The 22,963-nt window shown below is 49.0% G+C and overlaps 1 protein-coding gene across 1 annotated transcript in view; it reads right to left on the bottom strand.

The window, feature by feature from the left end:
• Nucleotides 1–21,265, bottom strand: part of LOC147663081 (uncharacterized) — a 54,104-nt gene extending 32,839 nt beyond the window's left edge. Inside the window, exon 1 of the mRNA XM_086950693.1 lies at nucleotides 21,117–21,265. Within this exon, the coding sequence (XP_086806819.1) occupies nucleotides 21,117–21,198 (82 nt within the window). The 5' untranslated portion in view covers nucleotides 21,199–21,265. The remainder of the gene's footprint in view (nucleotides 1–21,116) is intronic.
• Nucleotides 21,266–22,963: the final 1,698 nt, after the last annotated feature.

Here is a 22,963-nt window from a genome sequence, read left to right as displayed (position 1 = left end):
CGCAGGGGAGAGCAGAGGGATCTGTCATATCGTTCTAGATATGACGGATCGCATTGCTTTGGAATGAACACCGCGCTGCACAGCCAAATGGCTTGCACCACCGCACTGCGTTAATTCCTTGTAAATAAGTCCCAAACAGTGCTCCGTGTTAACCAAGGTAGAGAGGAGGTCGAGTAATGAGTTGTGGGTCATATTTCATATCACTCCTGGCTTAAATCCAGGGAACTGAGCACTAACACAGAAAAAATGATTTCATCTCAGACTTGGCTTATTACTCCAGGTGGGTTCCATTCGATGATGCTGTTCAGTGGGGCTCTGGAATCAGTCACAAAAACTATGCTTCTGTAGAAACAGTCCAATCAAAATACTTGTATGGCCTCATAGGCCGAAATAAAGTAAGAGAACAAATAAAATACAGTGCATACATAGGAATTTAAAAATACACTTGTCCGTTGCTCGCTACAGCGAACCAATATACATCTGTTTTGTAGGAATTCACAAGGAGTTTGAATGAGTCCCACAAGATGGCCATAAAAATCTAAAAGCGATCCTATTATCTTGCTACTATGTGAAGTGGCTGTGCAGTTTGTGAGCAGCACAGTGCTATTTGTTTTGCACCAAAACATTGATTTCCGAAAAAGTGCATATACAATAGATGTGCAATAGTGCAGTTGTTACAATAGTCCATTACACGCTGGTCTTAAAATTCAATTAAATAAAAACGCCTATGGAAGACCGGACCTATCAATTCATAAGGTCATCAAGGTATTACTAAAAATATAAAAGCTTATAAAAATACATGACAGATAAAAAAGATTTTTGTAATTACACAGAAGACTAACTATTTCACTTTCAATACCATATGGTCTTCGACAGTTGCCTTTCCGGTGTATCTACCCCACTAAATCAATTGCTTCGCCATCTTCAGAGCATTTCAGGACAGCCTTTCCCAAAGGTTCTATAAAAACAGTCACAATCCGGATTATTAAACGAACTCCGATCTCAAAGGGACAGCAACAATCACAGACGGATGCTGGCCTCATTGATCCCATCTTACTTCCTATCTTATTAGGTACGCGCGGCGTCCCATAACACCACAACCGCACCTTGGTGGACTGACATGGCACAAGGCATGGAAACACTCCCCACATAGGATCAAAACAAGAACAATACCCTTCCAACCACACACCCTACTTGGTGTAGTGTGCTATCCATGTAGGGCAGCGCTTCAGGGCCCCACAGAGTTGTAGTAAGCGCTATATAAAAAGTTGAAATACAACACAAAGCAGCAAAAAGGGTGCAACTGGATTTGCCGTGTTATTTCGCAGCTCTGAAAAGTGTACATAGCACACCCATCTGACACAGGGCGCTGCCAAGTGTCCGTGGAGACACGGCGCTATCTTTCTGAAGAGGATGGAACTTTCCATTCGGACTCTGGCAGAAGAAATTGAACTTCTGCCAGCTCGTTTTCACACAAGCTGGAAAACCCCTAAATGACGATAGATTCGCTGGTGCTGTTGCAAGCGCCTTCTTCTAGCGTCCTGCTTCTGGGCACGTGATTTACAGAACCCAAACTCGAAAGGCAGAGCCCTTGGGTTAAAAAAACACAACCCAAAAGAATGCTGACAGAGCTGTTAAGGCCTCACGGAAACGCCTGTTGGATGTTCACCAAGCGTGGGCGTTTAATGCAGGAATGTTTGGTGCCTCGGTGTATTCACATGGAATCTGTACTCTTCCAGCGGCCTCACCCACAGGAAGAAATACCCCTTTTTCGTGCATTTACAGCTTGCAAGGGCCAGGAGCTGGTACTTAAGTTACATTGAGAATCCAGCTTCTTTTTAAAAGGACAATTCCGCCTCCGTTTGCCGTGATAGTCATTTAGAAATTGTTTAGACATCTCCAGAATACTTATGAAATTATTTAGACTTGCATTTGGTATTTTAAGTATATGTTTAAAAGGAGTAACCGACCGAGCAAGGTACTTTATAGTATATTAGCACAATGTTGCATAATGTTTATATTTTATATTTAAGGCTCCCCGTTTTCCGTTTTTACAGATTTTTACAGATAAATACAGACAGAAAACATTAATTCTCTTGTCTGTATTTATTTTTAAATGTGGATACAAACGGAAATTGTGTTGCTTTTTGAGTAATTCTAAAACTGTCTGCCATGACAGCCATGACAGCCAGGCCAATAGATGTGTGGATTGTTAAAAAAGGGGGATAAAAACAGAAAGAGCCTTATAACAGCAGGAGATATGCAAAAGGTTGATACTGAAATGTGCATATTTTCATATAAGTGACCCGATTTTATTTCTGCGGGTGTTCACATCACTGAAACCAGGAAGACATTCAAACATGAGCGCATATTTATTGGTTAAGTAAATGTGGAACTATACTAATTTCTGCAAAATGTTTCCATAAACCCAAAATAAATATGGATAAATACAGATGGAAATGGCAAAAAAATAAATACCATAAAACCAGAAGCCCTATTTATATTGCATGTATTTGGGAATGTAACCATAATATGTTATTAGCTTTATGTTTACAGTATGACCGTGATAAAAGAGGTTTATATTTGGGATCAATGTTATGGTACGGCATTCTCTAAAAGTTCACTCCCATGGCCTTTGGGTCTCAGGAGCGCGCAGCGGCGCGCAGGCTGGCAGCTGGTCGTGGATCAGGTTACTAATTTAACATAGCGTGGTCACTTTCACTTTCGCAGCCGCGCTTGTTATGGAAAGGGATGTCCTGCTCTCCGCTCACAGCTCCTGCTTCGGGCCTACCCCACCCCCCCCGCACTAGTTACCACATGCTGTTACACTTAACACTTTCTTCACAAATCCCAGACACTGGTCTACATTTTTTGTGTACTTCCTCGACCCCATTTTAAATGCCGTAATTTGTACTTATTGTTGCAGGGAGAACAGTTACGGACTTCCCTTGCTGCATTTTCCCAACCCTAATGGCATTATTTTTTTTTCATTTTAACTTCTGTGTGTGCAGCTACTGACTTCCCGAACACATTTACACGATTATTTTTTTAGGTCGAGGACCGTAGGCTGCGCTTGCGCAGTTCGGTCCGAAGATTTTATGTTAGGGGGCTTGAACCCGCCCCTGTTCTCCATTGGCTGGCCTCGTAAATGCTGGCCAGTCATTGGGGGACAGGGGCGTCACTCCCTTTAAGCCCCATCTTTTTCGGATTCGGGGGCGTGTTTTTTGCGTTCTTTCCATCTGTGACGTCATCCGTCACTCAGCAGAAAACACGTCCCCGATTCTGAAAATTTTGGAGCTTTGTGGCAGCCACTTTATTTTTCTCGACTCTTTCCTCTGCATCTTTCCTCATCTACTTTTTCTTCTCCCCCCCCGCCTCCCACTCCTAGTCTTTCTTAAATCTTTTTCTCTACCTGCGCTTGGCACCTTTGCCCTAGAGAGGCACCATGTCTGCCAGCGGCGCCCGGCGCCTGCTTCCTGTCCCTCCTTGTTAATAATAATCTTATGCAAACTCGTATACCCAGAAAGCACTACAAGGCAGCAATCACTTCCGTTTCATTGTCACGGCTGAAATAGTATTTTCGGCGTTCATCGAAGGCGCTCACCATGTCGCCACAGCTCAGCGCCCGCAGCCAGGACAGCAGTGTGTTCCCTAGGCTCCTTCTCGTCCCGCGGCCCGGCCGGCGGCCCGCTGCTGGTGTTGGCCCCTGGCCCCGCCGTGGGGGTGAACGTGCTGGGAGGCGGCCTGAAGCTGGAGGCGGTGATGGAGACGCTGCAGCAGCAGCAGGCGGCGCGGTGGGAGCGGCGGGAGCTTCACTGCCTACTCGAGGCCCGGCTCCAGCAGCAGCAGGCCCTGGCGCTGCGCCACTACCAGGCCACGGGGCCTCCCCGCAAGCTCGGCCTCATCGTGCAGCCAACGCCACCGCCCGGCAGGCCTCCCTGGCACCCAGAGCAAGAGAAGGACTACAACAGTGAGAAAGAGGAGCCCAGGCCGCCCCGTTACCTGCTGCCCCCCAGGGCCCAGCCTCCGGACTCTCCCCAGGGGGCCTGAGCACCCCTCGCACACCCATGCCCGGACACTCACACTCCCCCCGGGGGAGCAGGAGCATCACGAGTGGACCTACGAGGAGCAGTTCAAGCACGAAGGACCAACCTTACATTTCTGATGTACCGGCCCCCTCGTGTTTTTCTTGCCTTCTGCCCCTTTTCTTGCCTTCTGCCCCCTGATTGTGCCGTTTTTTCTTGCCTTCTGCCCCCTGATTGTGCCGTTTTTTTCTTGCCTTCTGCCCCCTGATTGTGCCGTTTTTCGTGCCTTCTGTGCCCTGCTTGTGCCTCTGCGTCCTGCTTGTGCCTCTGCGCCCTGCTTGTGATCCGGTTTTTGTGCCTCTGTGACCTGCTTGTGGTCCGGGTTTTTGTGTTGCTCTCCTGCCCCCACTCGTTGGTTGTGCATGCTGTCCTGACCACCCCCCCTCCTTGGTAATGCTTGCTGTATTGCCTTCTGCCCCCCGATTGTGCCATTTTTTCTTGCCTTCTGCCCCCCGATTGTGCAGTTTTTCATGCCTTCTGCGCGGTGCTTGTGCCTCTGCGCCCTGCCGGTGCCTCTGCGCCCTGCCGGTGCCTCTGCGCCCTGCCGGTGCCTCTGCGCCCTGCTTGTGATCCGGTTTTTGTGCCTCTGTGACCTGCTTGTGATCCGGGTTTTTGTGTTGCTCTCCTGCCCCTGCCCCCCCTCGTTGGTTCTGCGTGCTGTCCTGACCCCCCCCTCCTTGATTATGCTTGCTGTCCTGCCTTCTGCCCCCTAATTGTGCATTTTTTCGTGCCTCCTGCCCCCTGATTGTGCCGTTTTTCTTGCCTTCTGCCCCCTGATTGTGCTGTTTTTCGTGCCTTCTGCGCCCTGCTTGTGCCGTTTTTCGTGCCTTCTGCGCCCTGCTTGTGCCGTTTTTCGTGCCTTCTGCCCCCTGCTTGTGCCTCTGCGCCCTGCTTGTGCCTCTGCGCCCTGCTTGTGCCTCTGCGCCCTGCTTGTGCCTCTGCGCCCTGCTTCTGCCTCTGCGCCTTGCTTCTGCCTCTGCGCCTTGCTTCTGCCTCTGCGCCTTGCTTCTGCCTCTGCGCCCTGCTTCTGCCTCTGCGCCCTGCTTCTGCCTCTGCGCCCTGCTTCTGCCTCTGCGCCCTGCTTCTGCCTCTGTGCCCTGCTTGTGATGACCTGCTTGTGCCTCTGTGACCTGATTGGGATCCATGTTTTTGTGCCTCTGTGACCTGCTTGTGATCCGGGTTTTTGTGTTGCTCTCCTGCCCCTGCCCCCCCTCGTTGGTTGTGCGTGCTGGCCTGACCCCCCTCCTTGGTTATGCTTGCGGACCTGCCTTCTGCCCCCTGTTTCTGCCGTTTTTCTTGCCTTCTTCCCCTTTTCTTGCCTTCTGCCCCCTGATTGTGACGTTTTTCGTGCCTCCTGCCCCCTGATTGTGCCGTTTTTCTTGCCTCCTGCCCGCTGATTGTGCCGTTTTTCTTGCCTCTTCCCTCGTTGGTTGCGATTGTTTGTGATCCTGCTTGTGCCTCTGCGCCCTGCTTGTGCCTCTGCGCCCTGCTTGTGATCCGGTTTTTGTGTTGCTCCCCTGCCCGCTTGTTGCTTGTGCTTGCTGTCCTGCCCCCCCTCGTTGGTTGTGCTTGCTTGTGATCCGTTTTTTTTGCCTCTCTACCCTGCTTGTTATCCGGTTTTTCGTGCCTCTGTTCCCTAGGGCGTTACTGGGCAGAGAGGTGTGTGTGGGTCTCGGTGTGTGTGTGTGGCTCTCGGTGTGTGTGGCTTTCGGTGTGTGTGTGTGGCTCTCGGTGTGTGTGTGTGGCTCTTGGTGTGTATGTGGCTCTGGGTGTGTATTGCTCCCCTGCCCCCTGGCTGTGCTTGATCCCCTGCCCCCTGCCTGTGCTTTCTCAACTGCCCCCTGGCTGTGCTTGTTCTCCTGCCCCCTGGCTGTGCTTGTTCTCCTGCCCCCTGGCTGTGCTTGCTCCCCTGGCCCCTGGCTGTGCTTGCTCTCCTGTGTGTGTTTATGTGGCTGTGGGTGGGTGTGTGGCTCTGTGTGTGTGTGGCTCTGTGTGTGTGTGTGTGTGTATGGCTCTGTGTGTTACAGTTGGTACTGGCTCTTTAATGTTGTCACCAAATTTAAGTTTCTTTTTTAAAGAAACAGTGTTCTACGATACCGTATTTACAGGATCCTAATTTCTATTCAGTGGTGCAGGCACAAAGGCTCTGGAATTTACCAACTGAATATCCCCCACCATAATGAGATTATTATTTTGTTTGCATACTACGGACCAATCAGTTCCACATAATTACACGCCACATAATTACACTCAGTACCACATTATCACATGTCACAATTACACTCTACTCAATGCAACATAAATACACTCCACATAATACCACTCAGTGTGACAGTTACATGCCACATAATTACACTACTCAATGCAACATAAATACACCCCACATCCGACTCAGTACCACATAATTACAAGCCACATAATTACACTCTACTCAATGCAACATAAATACACTCCATATAATACCACTCAGTGCCACATAATTACACGCCAAATAATTGCACTCTACTTAATACAATATAAATACCCTCCACATAAATGCACTCTATACCACGTACCACCAAACATTAATGCACTTCACACCTAAACATCACCTAAGCATCACGTCAGTCTGCCATCCGAATCTGTCATCTGTTGATTCTCCCCTAGTGTCCGCCTGCTGCTCGTGTTCTAATTAGATGACTGTTTTCCAACCTCCACTACCCCATTATTTATGTTCCACTCCCCCAAATTCTGAATGAATATTTGGAACAGTTAACCAACAGTTTGATCTCTATTCATCAACAGGTCCGAGAAGCTCTTCCTGACAGATCTACAAGTGAGGCTCACGATCTCTGACCTGGAGACCAGGTTATGGTCAGAATATGAGAGGTTGAATAGCTTGGAGCTGAGGTGGCGAGGACCAGAGCAAGTGCTCCAGGCTACGAGGACAGCAGTTTGAGTGACGAACAGAAAGAATTGGATCCATAGCACACACTGCAAGCGTGGGTCGCCTACCTTGGTGGAACCTGCTGTGCTGACCGACCATCGAGAGATTCTGGACACAGAGAAAAACCAAGCGATCCCACTTGACGAATCTGAGGAAGTCTTCCCGGACCACACGATTTCTGGAGCATCGCGGTACCAACTGAGACCACGGAAAGAGCCTTTGTTGTCAAAAAGGACTGGTTGAGCTACCGCCCAGGGTTAGTGGAACGGAGTGCCGATGTGTCAAGGGGGAGGGGGGGGCGGAGGATCAGTCCTGCATAGTGTAGTGACACCCGTCTGGAACTGTCAGAATGTGTTCACCAGAATTAGCAACTGTTAGCTCCTCCTCCTGTTGACTGTGCATTTTCTGTATGATCTTATATGTACATAAAAGCTTCTTCTTGTAATTGTACCGCCTTCTTTTGAGCCCCTGTGTGGGTATAAAAGGACCATGCTCCTTCTGTTCAGTGTGCTACTTCATACACTACCGAAGGGTATTGTGTGAATGTAGTTCCACCTCATGAGGTTAATAAATACTTTGTTTTCTATTCCAGTTTCTGTGCCAACTTCTATCCTATTGGTCTGAGGACTTGTGCTGAGAAGGGCAAACCCCTAGCACTGGTAGGCCTTGCTGAGGCCCACCCCTACAACTGCACTTTACGTCACTCAGCATCATTCCACTCTACACCACAGCAGTTTACGTTGATCTTACTGTATGAGGTTAGCATGAGTTTTGTGAATTCTGTGTATACTGTAAGAATATTAATGAATCAAAAATAAATAATTTTCATGGAGGTTCCACCTCTAAAGCTGAGAGAAAGGCCCTCAAAAAGCCCATTGGGACACATGTCATTGCTGCTTCGTAAGCACCAACGGAGTTAATGCCTTTGCAAATCCCAAAACAGACCTCTACTGCCACGAGTGCGGGTATTATGCATGTTTGGACAATCAACACTGTAGTCTGGGACCTGCAGTTCTATTTTTCCGCCTTATATATTTTCAAACCATAGGGCAGCCAGGTGGTCGCCTAAGGCAGCATCAGCTGGGGGTGGGGTGGGTGGAGGCACATGGAAATCCAGGAAAGCTTTTGGGGTGAGAGAAAAACGCAAACCATCTAAGACAACAAATCTCTTCAGAAGGGCATAAGAATAAGACATAAACCTATGCAGGGAAAGTGGGGTTAGCTAAAAAAGCAACATGTGTGAACTTTGGAAGACAAGACATAGTAAAGGTGGACAGACCTGTCAAATGTTACCATGTCCACTGGTAACACCATAGCTTCCAAACCCTGGCTCTAGCCAGCATCACTTTCCATATTGAGACTTTTTTCATGATATTTAACATTATAAATAAAGGTAAAAAAGCACAGCATTCATACTTCCGCTGGTTAATGGGGAAACTGCCTGGAGACGCCACTTGCGCCACAGTGATGCACCCGCACAGCTGCTCCCCGATGCCCAAACACCAAGGAGCTGTAAAAAGCCAGGCATGGCCACTGCCACTTTCAAGGAGTCATGCCCAGTACACTCTCTGCCTCATTTGTTAGCTCTCGAGTGAAACAGTGTTTAGACTTCGGATTTTAAAGTGTGGTTTGTGTCTTTTGTATGTTGCGTCTTATTCTATAGAACTCTAATGGCCTGAGAAGTTTTAAGGCATGGGCAAAATGGACCCTGGCCCGGGACCCAGTGTTTCACAGGAGGGGGGGGGGGGGAGGTACAGCAAGTTCTATTCTGCAGAGAATCTTGTCCCGAGGACCTTGAATAATTTTTTAACAGATTGGTTTAATCACTGGTTTCTTTTAATTTGATTTTAATGTGGGTGATGTGTGGGGGTCCATTGCAGACCTTTTGCTCAACATCCATAAAAAATGTTTCTTTTAGTTGAAAAGATGACCTCAGAAATAAGAAATGGGTGGGGGTTACAAAGATTATTTGCAATAATATTAGTGAACTGCAGCTGTATATGCGAATATAGAAAACAAGTCACTATCCTTGAATATTACATGTAAATACATTAAGAATATGGACTGGTGTGTCTGTGAACTGTCAGTGACCTGGCCAAAGAGGCCACCAAATCATGAATCCAAAGCTGCTCCGAACTAGGGCCCCAAAACACCTTCGTCCAAGGGCCACTGAAATCCTTAAAATGTCCTTGCTATCCAGGGTTCAAGTCCTAACAAAAGAAGTGGGGGGACTCACCAAGTGAGGCAGAACGGATGTGACATCACTGCGCGTATCATCACAGGAAGTGACATCACCATATGTTACAAAAGCAAAACCAAAGGGGATGAAGGACGGAGTGTTGAACATTGCAAGCACTCACCCCCATTCAACTGATCTGGGTTTAATCCATCATCATTCTTTAATTCAGTCCGCCACCCTACTTCAGACATGGCCATATGCAAATCAGCCTTGACCCTGTGCCTCATGGGAACAGTCCAGCCCAAACTGCTAAGCCATGGCTTCCCTGGACAGGAAACAAGCATCCTGGGAACGGTTTCTGGGTAATCAGCCAGGCTAGCTTGAATCCAGTGGCAAAGTGAGCAAGGGACCCATGTCTGGCTTGGCAGTTCGGGCTGGACTGTTCCCATGAGGCACAGGGTCAGACTGATTTGCATATGGCCATGTCTGAACTGTGGTGGCTGAGTGAGCTAAAGAATGATGATGGATTAAACCCAGATCAGTTGACTGGGGCAAGTGCTTGCAATGTTCAACACTCCGTCCATCATCCCCTTTGGTTTTGCTTTGATCACCACATGTGACAGCACAGCAAGTGACATTACTTGTGGCATCACTGAAAAATGCATCACAACCCATGACCTCACAGGAAGTGACATCAGATCTTAAGACCTCACCTATGTTTAGCAGGTCTATTAAGAGTACATTTGAATGCATTACAATATTTAACAAATTAGATTTTGCATTGGGATTGTGCTAACATATTAACAGAATCCGGACACAAAATATGGGCCTCAATGTATGCATTTATTTATTTTTAAAACCCTGCCACAAAGAAATTGGCAACAAGGAGAAATGTAGCAGTAAATCTGTTCTGCAGTTTGGTTGCAATGTCCGTATTTTAAAACATATTATGGGGTTAAGGCACCTGTCTGCTACAGGGATCTTGGTGTGTCAGCTACATATTAGGGAATAATAGTAAATGGTAAGATAACTCTGGAGGTTAAGGCATTTGTTGGAGAGATTGGTTTTGCCTAGTCCTAGTTTTGAATCAAAGTAGAATCGATGATTCCTATGTGTCCTGCAAGCACATCCTGTAACATGCAGATGACAGACTTATTTTATGTAAATGGGTAAGTGCCTTTGGGTTACTGCTTTGTTTTAACACAGGGATGCTTTTGTTTCTTGCAGTTCATAAACTGTTCCTTCTAATATAGCACAGTGATCCAAGAAGGACATGTGACTCCTACACCTTGTAACCCTGTCTCATGTAACACATCCTGTAGATTGATTTACAAACATACGATTTAATGTCAATGTATAATGTGCATGTGTCATGTAAATCGATCAGACGCCCTGGATCGGGGTAAGCAGCGCTATAAAAACAAGCATTGGAAATGCAATAGGTCTCGCACCATTAGAGTTAGTGCTTTTAGAATTGTTTATGGGTTTTTTTTGTAAATGTTTAGCATTTTTGTTTCCTGTAGCCAATGCTAAAGTATTACAAATAAAAAAAGCCATAAACATTTCTAAAAGCTCTAACTGAAATGGTCTGAGAACTATTGCACTGTGTGAGGGTGAGGGTGAGTGAGGGTGAGGGTGAGTGAGGGTGAGGGTGAGTGAGGGTGAGGGGGTGAGGGTGAGTGAGGGTGAGTGAGGGTGAGTGAGGGTGAGTGAGGGTGAGTGAGGGTGAGTGAGGGTGAGTGAGGGTGAGTGAGGGTGAGTGAGGGTGAGTGAGGGTGAGTGAGGGTGAGTGAGGGTGAGTGAGGGTGAGTGAGGGTGAGTGAGGGTGAGTGAGGGTGAGTGAGGGTGAGTGAGGGTGAGTGAGGGTGAGTGAGGGTGAGTGAGGGTGAGTGAGGGTGAGGGTGAGTGAGGGGTTTTGGGTGAGTGAGGGTGAGGGGGAGTAGTTGAGGCTGAGTGAGAGTGAGGGTGAGTGAGGGGTTGAGGGTGAGGAGTTGAGGGTGAGTGAGTGAGGGTGAGGGGTTGAGGGTGAGTGAGGGTGAGGGTGAGTGAGGGTGAGGGGTTGAGGGTGAGTGAGGATGAGTGAGAGTGAGGGTGAGTGAGGGGTTGAGGGTGAGGGGTTGAGGGTGAGTGAGGGGTTGAGGGTGAGTGAGGGTGAGTGAGGGTGAGGGGTTGAGGGGGAGGGGTCGAGGGGGAGGGGTTGAGGGTGAGTGAGGGTGAGTGAGTGAGAGTGAGGGGTTGAGGGTGAGTGAGTGAGGGTGAGGGGGGGTGAGTGAGGGTGAGGGTTTGAGGGTGAGGGGTTGAGGGTGAGGGGTTGAGGGTGAGTGAGTGAGGGTGAGGGGTTGGCGATTCTAAGGTGGCCCCTTACTGCAAAACTGGTTGCGGAAATCCTGGTGCATGAGCTGGACTGCTGCTGGGGCGCATTGGTGCTGTTACAAGGGTGTAAGTGCAGCAAAATCACCCGATTGAGCGCTGGGCGCTGCGCATCTAAAATGACGGCAGCGCACTGAGGGGGAGACTTCCACCGGCTGCGGCAACGGGAGATGTGCACTCTGTTTGTGAGCGGCTGGGAGGCGATTCGGCGTGCAGACTCACAGCGGAAAACTGCGGAGGCTGCAGTCCTGGGGGAGAAGTCTGGAGGGCGAGATCGCCTTAACCTTCCTGTGGTGCACTACGCTCCCAAGATGGCAGTTATGGGATGCGGGCGGAGGCCTGATGCCGGCGAAGGTGAGAGGCAGACCGAGGCGGTGAGGCGAGGAGGTGCTGAATGCTGGAGTGGCCGCTGGGACACGCACCTTGCGCCCTGACCTACAGCATTGAGAGGTGAGGTGGCAGCGCTGTACCGATCCTGCTACGCAGCAACAATGGTGTGGAGGCACCGAGGACGGAGGCTGACTGGTGGCTGTGAGCACTGTGTGAGGGTGAGGGTGAGTGTGAGTGAGGGTGAGTGAGGGTGAGGGGTTGAGGGTGAGTGAGGGTGAGTGAGGGTGAGTGAGGGTGAGTGAGGGTGAGTGAGGGTGAGTGAGGGTGAGTGAGGGTGAGTGAGGGTGAGTGAGGGTGAGTGAGGGTGAGTGAGGGTGAGGGGTTGAGGGGTTGAGGGGTTGAGGGTGAGTGAGGGTGAGTGAGGGTGAGTGAGGGTGAGTGAGGTGTTGAGGGTGAGTGAGGTGTTGAGGGTGAGTGAGGGGTTTTGGGTGAGTGAGGGTGAGGGGGAGTAGTTGAGGCTGAGTGAGAGTGAGGGTGAGTGAGGGGTTGAGGGTGAGTGAGTGAGGGTGAGCTGTGGGGAAAGCAGAGAATGCCAGCTCGGCAGGACAGAGTTTAGTCTGCCTGCGGGATGGCAGGGGAAGTCAAGATTATTTAGGGAGAGGTATTTGTAGCTCGGGACCTGGTTCAAGCAGCTGTAGGGACCACCAGCAACCATGTTTGATGTCCTTGCGTGGCAGGCCGCGTTGTTTGGGGGAGCACGTTTGGGTGAGGTGGCGAGCCTGCGAGTATATTGAAGTTACAGTAGGAGAACGGGTGCGTTTGCCTGTGCTGGATTTTATTCATGCAGTCAGGATTAGCACGGTCGGGCAACTCATGTGTGGGAGCCTGTTAAATAGCGGGGGTAGAAATAGTAATGTCTGTGAGAGGCCAGAAGCAAGCATTGGAAACAGGGCGTTAATTACGGGTGTTCTGTGGCACGGGATGTCCTGGCACCAGTGGTCATGACTCCTGCTGGTAGGAGCTCGCTGCCAACGACAGACAACAGTGACAAGTAACAAACAGCCCATACTTGATGTTATGCAAGACATCTGAGGGATTCGCTTGTCATTGGTGTGGGCAGGCACAGAGTTCTGCAATAATGTGTGAAGCCCTCCTTCTCCGTCTAAGGCAGGCAGCACTGGTAGCTCCCCCTTGTGCCTGGCGCTCTATTCCAGGACAACCACCAGAAAGTTTAGGTGTGCCTGTTGGCTCGGACTACAGAAAATAGGAGTAGGCAGCCTTTAGAATGCTTTTCGATGACGGCAGCCAATGTCGTCCCAAGCTGGAGACTGGACTGCAGTAAGCCACCAGGCGTGTGGTAGGTAGCGATGATGAACCCCAAAAGATTTCGCCGTCTTTGGCTGCCCGATCCGAACAGTAAACCCTTCGTGCTTGTCTCCTCTCCAGATCGCGAGGAGCAGGCACAGACAGCAGTGCCCCCTGCTCTGTGGCGGGCAACAGCACAGCCCTCCCTCTCCGTCCGCCTGGCTCCGCTGCTCTGCTGTGGGGTCGGCGCAGGCTGGAGCCCGCTGGCTGATTGGAAGAGAGGGGGAGGCAGAGCAGAGAGAGCGGGATGGAGGGGCGGGGGAAGAGCCGCTCTCTGCGGGGACTGGAGCCAGTCCACGCCCGGGGCAGCAGCGAGCCCGCAGAGCTGGAGAGCAGACAAAGCAGCCACAGGAAGGGGGAAGGGAGGGCGAGCGAAACCGAAGCGAGGAGATCCAGCACAGAGAGAAAAGGGGCGATCCAGCGCCCGACGGAGAAACATGGGCGAACTAGCACCGTGCTAAGTAGGCGAACGAAAACCCGGCACTGAGCTGACGAAGAGTGGTGAATACAACAGCGAAGTAAATAAGAGAAGGGCGATCCAGCACCGGGCTAAGGGGGAGCGTGGCAATTACAGCACCGGGCTAACGAGGATAAGGAAAATCTCAATCGGAAGACGCCGAGTATGCGCAAAGGCGCCCAGTAAAAAAGAAAAAGTCATGATCATAGAAACAGGACTGACGGGTCTGGAAGAGAAAATATACGAACGAGAAGAGAAGGAAAATACTAACAGCGTGCAATCAAGTGGGAACAAAAATAAATGATGTGAATGAGTAAATAAATAGAAATAGGATACAGAAATAAATGAAGAAACAGTAATGGGCTAGGCTGTGAGAAAGTACACAAATACTGTGAATGAAAAACCTTTAAAACCTGATGGTAGCAACTGGCCGTGAAAGCCTTTGATGCGGCAGGGGAAATGCGAGACGGCGGGAAGGGGAGGGGGCGGAGCGGGTAAACAAAGACGGACGTGCACGCGCTTTTAAGCTCAATGCGCATGCGCATTGAGCTTAAAAGTCACGGGCACTGCAAGGAATCGCCACGATTCCTTGCAGTGTGATTCCTTGCAGTGTGGATAAAGAGTGGATAAGTCCCAATACTCTCGCTTGCTCGATGCGCATGCGCATCGACAGGCGAGACCTAAAAATGCAAAACAGTGATATTTTTATTGTTATTTGTGTAAATACTTTGACGGGTCAACACATCTGACATTCCTGCAGGGCGTGCAGACCTCTTATATACAGGGTCTGGACAAAGTCAAAAGTATGACTCTCTCAGGTACCTTCGAAGTGATAACAAGGTGTGAGCCTTTCTTTACCCTCCATCGCATGGAGGCGTGAGGCTGCCCCTAGCTCCCAGCCAGTACACTCTGACAGAGTGCGGCCTGATGGCCCCTTAGCTCCAGCCTTTGCTTTGGGCCCACAATGGTATTAACAACGCCCCCTCTCGGCTGCACATGGCTGCTGGGAACAGATGCAGACAAGGAGCAGGCGCTGCTGAAAGTGCCCCAGTGCCAGAAAAGGACCCCGGAACAAGTTCAGCATGTTTCTGCGAATGCCATGAAAGGTGGCAAAGGACCCTGCACCCCTGGAAGCTGCAGCTCTGCAGAGGGTGGACGGACGGCGTCTACCCTCTGAAAAGAGTAGTGGGACGGCGTCAAACCGCGGCTCGAGCCGTGCGGCTAGCTAAGGTCCCCACAGTAATACGGAGTATTTTTATTTTTCTGATAAGATAGGAGTGGCCGAGTCCAGTGGCGTCACTAGGGTTGGTGTCACCCGGTGCGGGTAACTCATGGTGTCACCCCCTCACGACTTACCACATGGACCTCCTCCGCTCCGAGTCCGCCAGTGGACACAGATGGCAAATGACGGGACCATACAGAATCCTTAGTAACGTTTGTAAATTTAGTTCCTATATTTACAAAGGCCTTAGAAGAAAATTTTTATTCAACAAGGTCGGAGGTAAAAGATTGTAAGAAGTTAAGAACTAAGAATTACATAGAAAATATGTTACTGTCTTTTTTATTTTTATTTTAACATTAAACTTAAAATGTTACTGTTACAGGAGAGAAGGTTGTAACCGTTCTGCATTGGGTTTGCACAATCAGCAACTGCCAGAATAGTATGCAACAGTACAAATTACAATGTCACATTAAATCTACCCTTTTCTTTCTGCATAATTTAGTCAACCCTCCACATAATGTGGCCCACCTCTGCTGCATAAATCCAGTGGCCCTAGCTACGAGTGGCATTAGGATACTAAATGTCCCCGGCCGAGGTGAAGGGTAGTCAAGGTACTGGGGAGTTGCTTGGTAATGACTTACAGCCGCATAGTGAGGTTTTGATAGGAGGTTCCCCTTCCCTGTGCTAACGACTTCTAGGGGTGTTTGGGGGGTTGGGGGAGTTCTCCCCTCAAGAAAATTCTGAAATAAGAAAGACCAAAATGGTGCACAACACATTTTCCATTACATATTTAGCTGTATTAACTTTCAAAGCATAGTAAATCGTAAATGATGACCTGCCACAAGCATGCCAAAAAGCATGGAAATTGCACACATAAGCACCCATGCCATAAACCGTGGAAATGCTACATATTAGCCCCCAGGCCATTAACCGTGGAAATGTCCTCAGGTCAGAAAGCATGGAAATGTCACACATGAGTACTTAGTCTCAGACCAGGAAGCATGGAAATGTCACACAAAGGCACCGTGGCCAGAAAGCATGTAAACATCACACAAAGGCACACAGGCCAGAAAGCATGAAAATGTCAAACGAGGGCACCCAGGCCAGTGGCGCTGGAACAATTTTTAGAGTGTTGTCCTAAAAATTACCACTCTTCCCTTCACCTCTCTCACTGTCTTACTTCTTTCTTACTACACCTCTCCTTCTCTACCTCTTTTTTCTGTCCCTCTCTCATCTTTCTATGCCCCTTTCCCAGTATCAATCCACTCTCCCTTCCTCACCTACAACCATCTCTCTACTGCTCCTTCTCTTTATGAACTTTTATATCTCACCTCTTACACTCTACCTCCTTACTATAACCACTCTCTAGCTTTGTTTCACTTTCAGATCTCTTTCACTACCTCACCTCTGTCTTTTTGCTTCACCTCTTTTCTCTCAACATCTCCTCTTTCTGCCTTTCAGCACTCTAATTCTACCTTTCTTTCTACCTCTCTACACCTGACTTATCATTCTACGCCTCACTTCACATTTTACCTCTTTCTTTTCCTCACCCTGATTTCTCTAGCTTGCACCCATTTATAGTTCTCGTACTGTAACTGCTCACATTATACCTGCCACTGCTTTCTCTACTTCTCTCTGCCTCGAGTGCTCTCTTACTAATCTCTTTCTACTTTAGCTCTCTGTCTAACTCACCTCGCTTGTACCCTACTACCACTCCCTAAAGTTTCTTCGCTATATTTCTTACTGTCTCTCCTTCTAACGGGCATCTCTAGAGGAGGGCTAGATAGGACAAACTGTGCAATGAAGGTGACAAAACTGCAGAGGTGGCTCCAAGTCCAAAGCACACGATTCTGCAATGCACCTGAAATGTCTGACAATCCCACAGTCTATGGTTCCTCTCTTCTCTTTGTGGGCACTTGAAAGGTGCAGCATGAATGCTCTATTTTCTAACTGGTAACCCCATAACGCCGATTTTACCTCCAACAGACCAGCAACCCAAAAGAGAAATGGTACAGCCAGTGTACCCAGAGAAGCAGGGCCCCAACCAAGGGAATGACCAAAATAACAAATCACAAGGCAGCAGAAACCTAAATCCACAGCCAAAAGCACAGGGACATAAAAGCAGCCAGTATGGACAATAAAGCGATACAAAAGGGGATGATGGACGGAGCGTTTGAGTAAATCAAACACTCACCCCCAGTCAACTGATCTGGGTTTAATCCATCACCATTCTTTAGCTCACTCAGCCACCCCAGTTCAGACATGGCCATATGCAAATCAGTCTGACCCTGTGCCTCATGGGAACAGTCCAGCCCGAACTGCCAAGCCATGTCTTCCCTGGACCGGAAACAAGCATCCTGGGACCAGTTTCGGATTCATAATCCTTATCAGCCAGGCTATCTTGAATCCAGTGGCCAAGTGAGCAAGGGACTCACGTCTGAGCATACCCTGCCAACTTAGGGCGAACAAAGCGATACAAAAGGGGATGATGGACGGAGCGTTTGAGCAAATCAAACACTCACCCCCAGTCAACTGATCTGGGTTTAATCCATCACCATTCTTTAGCTCACTCAGCCACCCCAGTTCAGACATGGCCATATGCAAATCAGTCTGACCCTGTGCCTCATGGGAACAGTCCAGCTCGAACTGCCAAGCCATGTCTTCCCTGGACCGGAAACAAGCATCCTGGGACTGGTTTCGGATTCATAATCCTCATCAGCCAGGCTATCTTGAATCCAGTGGCCAAGTAAGCAAGGGACTCACGTCTGAGCATACCCTGCCAACTTAGGGCAAACAAAGCGATACAGTGTGGCAGGGTATGCTCAGACGTGAGTCCCTTGCTCACTTTGCCACTGGATTCAAGCAAGCCGGGCTGAAGACGGCTGGAATGCCAGAAACCTGTCCTCGGAAGCTTGTTTCCGGTCCAGGGAAGACATGGCTTGGCAGTTTGGGCTGGACTGTTCCCATGAGGCACAGGGTCAGACTGATTTGCATATAGCCATGTCTGAACTGGGGTGGCAGAGTGGGCTAAAGAACGGTGATGGATTAAACCCAGATCTTTTGACTGGGTGTGAGTGTTTGATTGATTCAGATGCTCCGTCCATCACCACCCCATTTTGTACCGCAGGGTGGACAATAAGGCAGCAGGATGAAGAACGGCCAGCAAAGCAGGCATATTTCAGCCAAAGCAGTTCACCTAATAGTATAGGTATGAAGTGAACTGTGAAGGGAACCACCTGCAAGTGACGAGTTCAAGGAAAGGCCTGCTCCCTGGCTTGAGCAATGAATCATGCAGACCGGCCATGTGCAACTGCAAGCACATGCACGCCCGGGTCAGGACTAGCCTAGGAGGCTGGAAGGGCGGGCCGGACAGGGCCTTCTATTTAACCATTACCGCAGTCCCCAGGCCTATTGTGACTGTCCAAGGAAGAAAGCTTTAGGTGCACTAGACCCCGAGAGGGCCGTGTTTTCATTTGTGCGCCCGCTGCACACCACAGACACCAGGCTGTAAAAATCCATGGGACACACAGATGACCATTGACGTTTTTTCTTTTGCATTAGTGCCACTGCACTGCCACATTTTTAACTTAGTTAATTCATTATATTTAATTTATAAATGATATTTCTCTCTCACCGACTGCCTGCAGCGCAGATTTAAATAAAGAATTCCCCGGGTCCCTGTAAAGTATTACCATAACCATTCTTTACTATAACCAATAAACCATAGGTTTGGTTTGTGGTAGTATACTTTGAGTTCTGGATGGCCCCCAACAAAACAATACACTCTCGGACAGAAGTCTATAAACACAGAAAAGAGATCGCACTAATTTCTATATGCGACCGCTCAGAGTTGGTCTTCAAAACAGTGAGAGAAATATTTTAGCTACACCACATTGGTTAATAAAACTTAAGTGACCATCTCTAGATACAGAAAGGTGATTACTTAAAATTCTAAGACAAATATATATAGTCCTCACTGAGCTTTCCACCTGCACACAATCTACAGTAATGTGAGTGCAATGTGAATTAAACACTACTAATATGGTGGCCAAAAATGTAAAACATGTTGCCCTAGTAATAACTTGCCTTGCATCATCCCGGGAAAGGAGAATACATTACTGACCACTTCAAGATGGTGCACAAAAAATGTGTTAAAAATATTTACTCTTGAAGGTATTTTACACTATTACATGAACTAAGAAACATGAAGTATTGTGATCACGATGTGAATTGAACTCAATTAAGATGCGGCCCAAAAACTTGAACAAATTGTGGTGGGTGAGTAAGATTCTTCTCTACAAAATCCTATAAGTGTGAGCGCAGTACTGACCTTTTAAAGATAGCACACAAAACCATTTGGGAGACTCTGTCATGTCATGAGTCACATTGGGCAGACACACGGCCACGTTTTGATTCAGATCAGCGCTCTCACCTGAGCGTGCTCACATATTTATTACACAGGGAAGTTAAAAAAGCCACCCTCCATGTCCCCAATGACATCTGGGAGGGGACGGCCAGGGTAGGTAGTTAAGGAGGCACACTTCTGAGAAGTAGTAGGTAATGTTACCCACCCTCCACAATTTCACCGCTGCGTCGGGACTCGGGATACCCGAGTTGCCTGTGCGTTATGCAAGCCTTTCACAATCAGCACAACTTCTGCAACAAACAGAAGTGACGTCGGGCTGTAAGTATTAACTAATGAACTTGGCTGGCTGGAATGTCATTAATTTCATTTAAATGAAGCTCACTAACACGTGTGGAAAGTAACCGTCAGACCGTACCTACCTGGGCCCTCAAGGACGGTGACAATTATTAATTCTTCTTTATTCTAGCACGCAGAGCACTCGGCACTCCCCTGCGCTGCCGTCTCGTCTCCTCCCTGGCGCAGGACCGCCGCGACGCGTCAGAGCAGAGGAGCACAGCGCGTGGGGGCTGTCCCAGGGCCGTCATTGGTAGTGGCAAAGATTGACGGCCCTGGGACCCAAACTGGGTACGCCGCGCATCCGCATCGCACCACCAGCATCATCACATGCATCGGTGCGTGCGTGGCGACGTGCTGCAGTGCACACACACTGACTGCAGTAGTAGGTAGCAGTATTTAAATTTGTAAGCATTAAGCAGCAGGTGCGCTGCGCAACTGCGCACCGTGGTGGCGTGCGCTAGTTGCTGCTTCCAGAGCGAGACACCAGATTGGTGTCACCCCAGATGGGGTGACACCCGGTGCGGTCCGCACCCCCGCACCCCCCTAGTGACGCCACTGGCCGAGTCTTAAGTGGGTGGCACCCCCATCACCTGATCGAAGCCATTGGCTGAGGAGCGTCAGGCGAACAAACACGTTTAAGGCACATCTGGGCCAGCGCCAGATGCGTTACCAGGGAGGAGCGCAGCTGGCGGACGCCCCCCCCCCCCTTTCCAGGGCACGAGGAAGGGGTGTCCGCTCATTTACCTCGGCAGCAGCTCAAGGGTCGCTGCACGGTCAGACCCAGCTCCATGAATGAATGTGCGTGTTGGGGGGGGGGGGGGGGTTTAAATACGCACGTGAATCAGAAACGAACGGGCCATCCCTTCCCTGCTGTGCCAGGGAGTCCCTACCCCTAAGGCGGACCCCTTTACTCTGCCCTGTACCCTGAGTATCTGCATTTATTTTGTATTACTTAATGCATTTTTATATAGCGCGGACTTTACCCCAAGGTGTCCGTGTGCTGCACAATGGAACCAGGGGCCATTCATGCATTCATTCACCACCTCAGCGCCAGCTGACGGAAGTCTATGCGAGTCTGAGACCGGGGTCACCCAGGGGCACGCGCTGTGCTGGAGGTTGGCGCTTTACAGAAAGGAGAGGGTGACCCCAGTACTACCTGCTGGGGGTTTGGGGCGGGGGTCTTAAGCCAATATTTTTTAGTTTTAAATAGCGCGAACTAGACCCGAGAACTCGGGTATCGGAGCGCTTTACAAGAGCAACAGTTTCGTTCCAGGACACATTCATTTTGTTAGACACTGGAGATTAAGTGGTTTGCCCAGAATCACAGGAGGTTCAGCGTCGTTGCCGAGATTCGAACCTCGTTCCCCAGCTTCAAAGTCGACCTTTCTATCCTCTCCCCGCTATTGTCTGCGATCAGCAGTACTAGTGTGTGGGGGGGGGGGAGAGGGTAAGGGTGATGGGGGACACTGTCCTGCGTTACCTGATGTCATCAGAAGCAGCACCCCCGCCACCAGAAGGGCGCAGCAGGTGTCTCTGAGGCGCTGCTCGTTAAAGGTGCCCATGATCACACTGTGCGCTGGCGGCGCCGCTGCTCTCTTCACCCCTGCCGCCTCGTGTGCTCCTCGGATGCCGAGTGATGCGAGCGCTGCTGGCCGGCTCAGTAATAAAGGGGACTGGAGAGTCCCCCATCTGACGTCAGGCCCTGTACTGCCAATCCATGGCCGTTTGCAAAGCCGAGCCTCCCACCCGCCAACAGATGACGCTCCATCACACCACTCCGGGGGTGTGCAGCGATGGACCGCCCTCGGCCCTCCATGACGTTTCGCCCAGTGAGCCAAACACAAGGTTTACTCGGGGGAGCCTGCGATTAACAAAGTCTCCCAACCCACTCTGACTTTTAGGTTCAGGGGGGTGAGGGCACCAGGGCTTCAAGTGGGATGAAAAAACTGGCGGGGGGGGGAGGGGGAGGGGGGTCTCTCAAAGGGACGTGGCCAATGTCATTAAGGGTGTGGATTAAAAGACAAACTAAAAATCTGTGCTTATTATAGAGTGCCGCCCGACTTGTATTTTGACGTTTCTGTCATGGTACCGAGATGTAGGTTTAAATGGAAGAGAAATAGTGCAGGTACTCATTTAAATGTGGCGAGTGGGCGGGGCTTGGGGGCGGGGCTTAGGAAAAGTCATGCCGATACTTGACTTCTATACAACTTGCCAGCACATACCAAAACACGAGAAATGCCTTTCAATAAACAAAGAAGGTTTGTTTACTCCTTACACAACATAGCCAAACGCGGTGATATTCTAACATTTCCTTGTTTTTTTTATATTTGCAACATCTATATTGTTAATTGCTGTTGCTTGGCACAATACTACATATTCTCGAGGGACACAGAAAAAAGCAGACCTGCACACACAACCATTCAACAAATTTCCTTTAAAATACCTTCCAAGATGTGTCTCTACTCTTTCCCCCTTTCTCTCGTATTTATCTCACACAAATCAATCACAGGCAAGCAGACAAACACAAGCAGACACTTACACAAAAGAATGAGGTGGGATTAAAGCCATTTGAACCTGGTTACCTCCCACAGCTTTCTTAATAGCGCTGTCACCGGGTTGCCTCAATTTCTTTGTTTGCACACAGCATGATGGTGAACACCCGATGGTATGCAGATGAGCCCAAGCTGAATAGTCCAGCAGGGGCTCGGCTCAGGTTCACAGAAGTGCCTTGGCCGTCAGAGACAGGCCGCCAGCACCAGCACCAGCGTTTAATGGGTACCGGTACTCTGCTCGGCAGTAAGAGAAGTGCCGGTACTCAGAGAGATAAAACGAAGAAGTGCCGGTACTCAGTACCTGTGAGTACCGGCCCATTTAAAGTACTAGTTACAACAAGTAACATCATACCTACATCAAGTCAGGACTATTGGCTTAGTCAATGGTTGTTGGTGGCATAAGATAAATAAGCAGCAGAGTCAGAGTCAAAAATACTTTATTCGATTATTTTAAAATCATAAAAGTATACTACACACATATTTATAAAATAATATACATACATACACAAATCAATGATACAATATAATTACAAGCAATTGTTAAATAATAAGCAGCAACTACTGTATTGTAATTGCATTTTCAATTTATAGTCTTTATTCGGTACTTAAAAAGACACCATAAAAGCACTTATACAATATACACACAAATATTACATGAACATTTTTGTTTAAAAAAAGAGATGTAAATTAAAAAATTTGGCTAAAAAATATTTCATTAGACTAGTGGAAAAGGAATTAATTTTAGGGGATTAAATGGTATTAAAGTCAATTTTCT

This window comes from Lissotriton vulgaris, unplaced genomic scaffold (genome assembly GCF_964263255.1).
Source record: "Lissotriton vulgaris unplaced genomic scaffold, aLisVul1.2 SCAFFOLD_2616, whole genome shotgun sequence".
Lineage (NCBI taxonomy): Eukaryota > Metazoa > Chordata > Amphibia > Caudata > Salamandridae > Lissotriton > Lissotriton vulgaris.
Note: the sequence above shows the minus strand (reverse complement) of the source record. Positions and strands in the feature narration are given on the sequence as shown.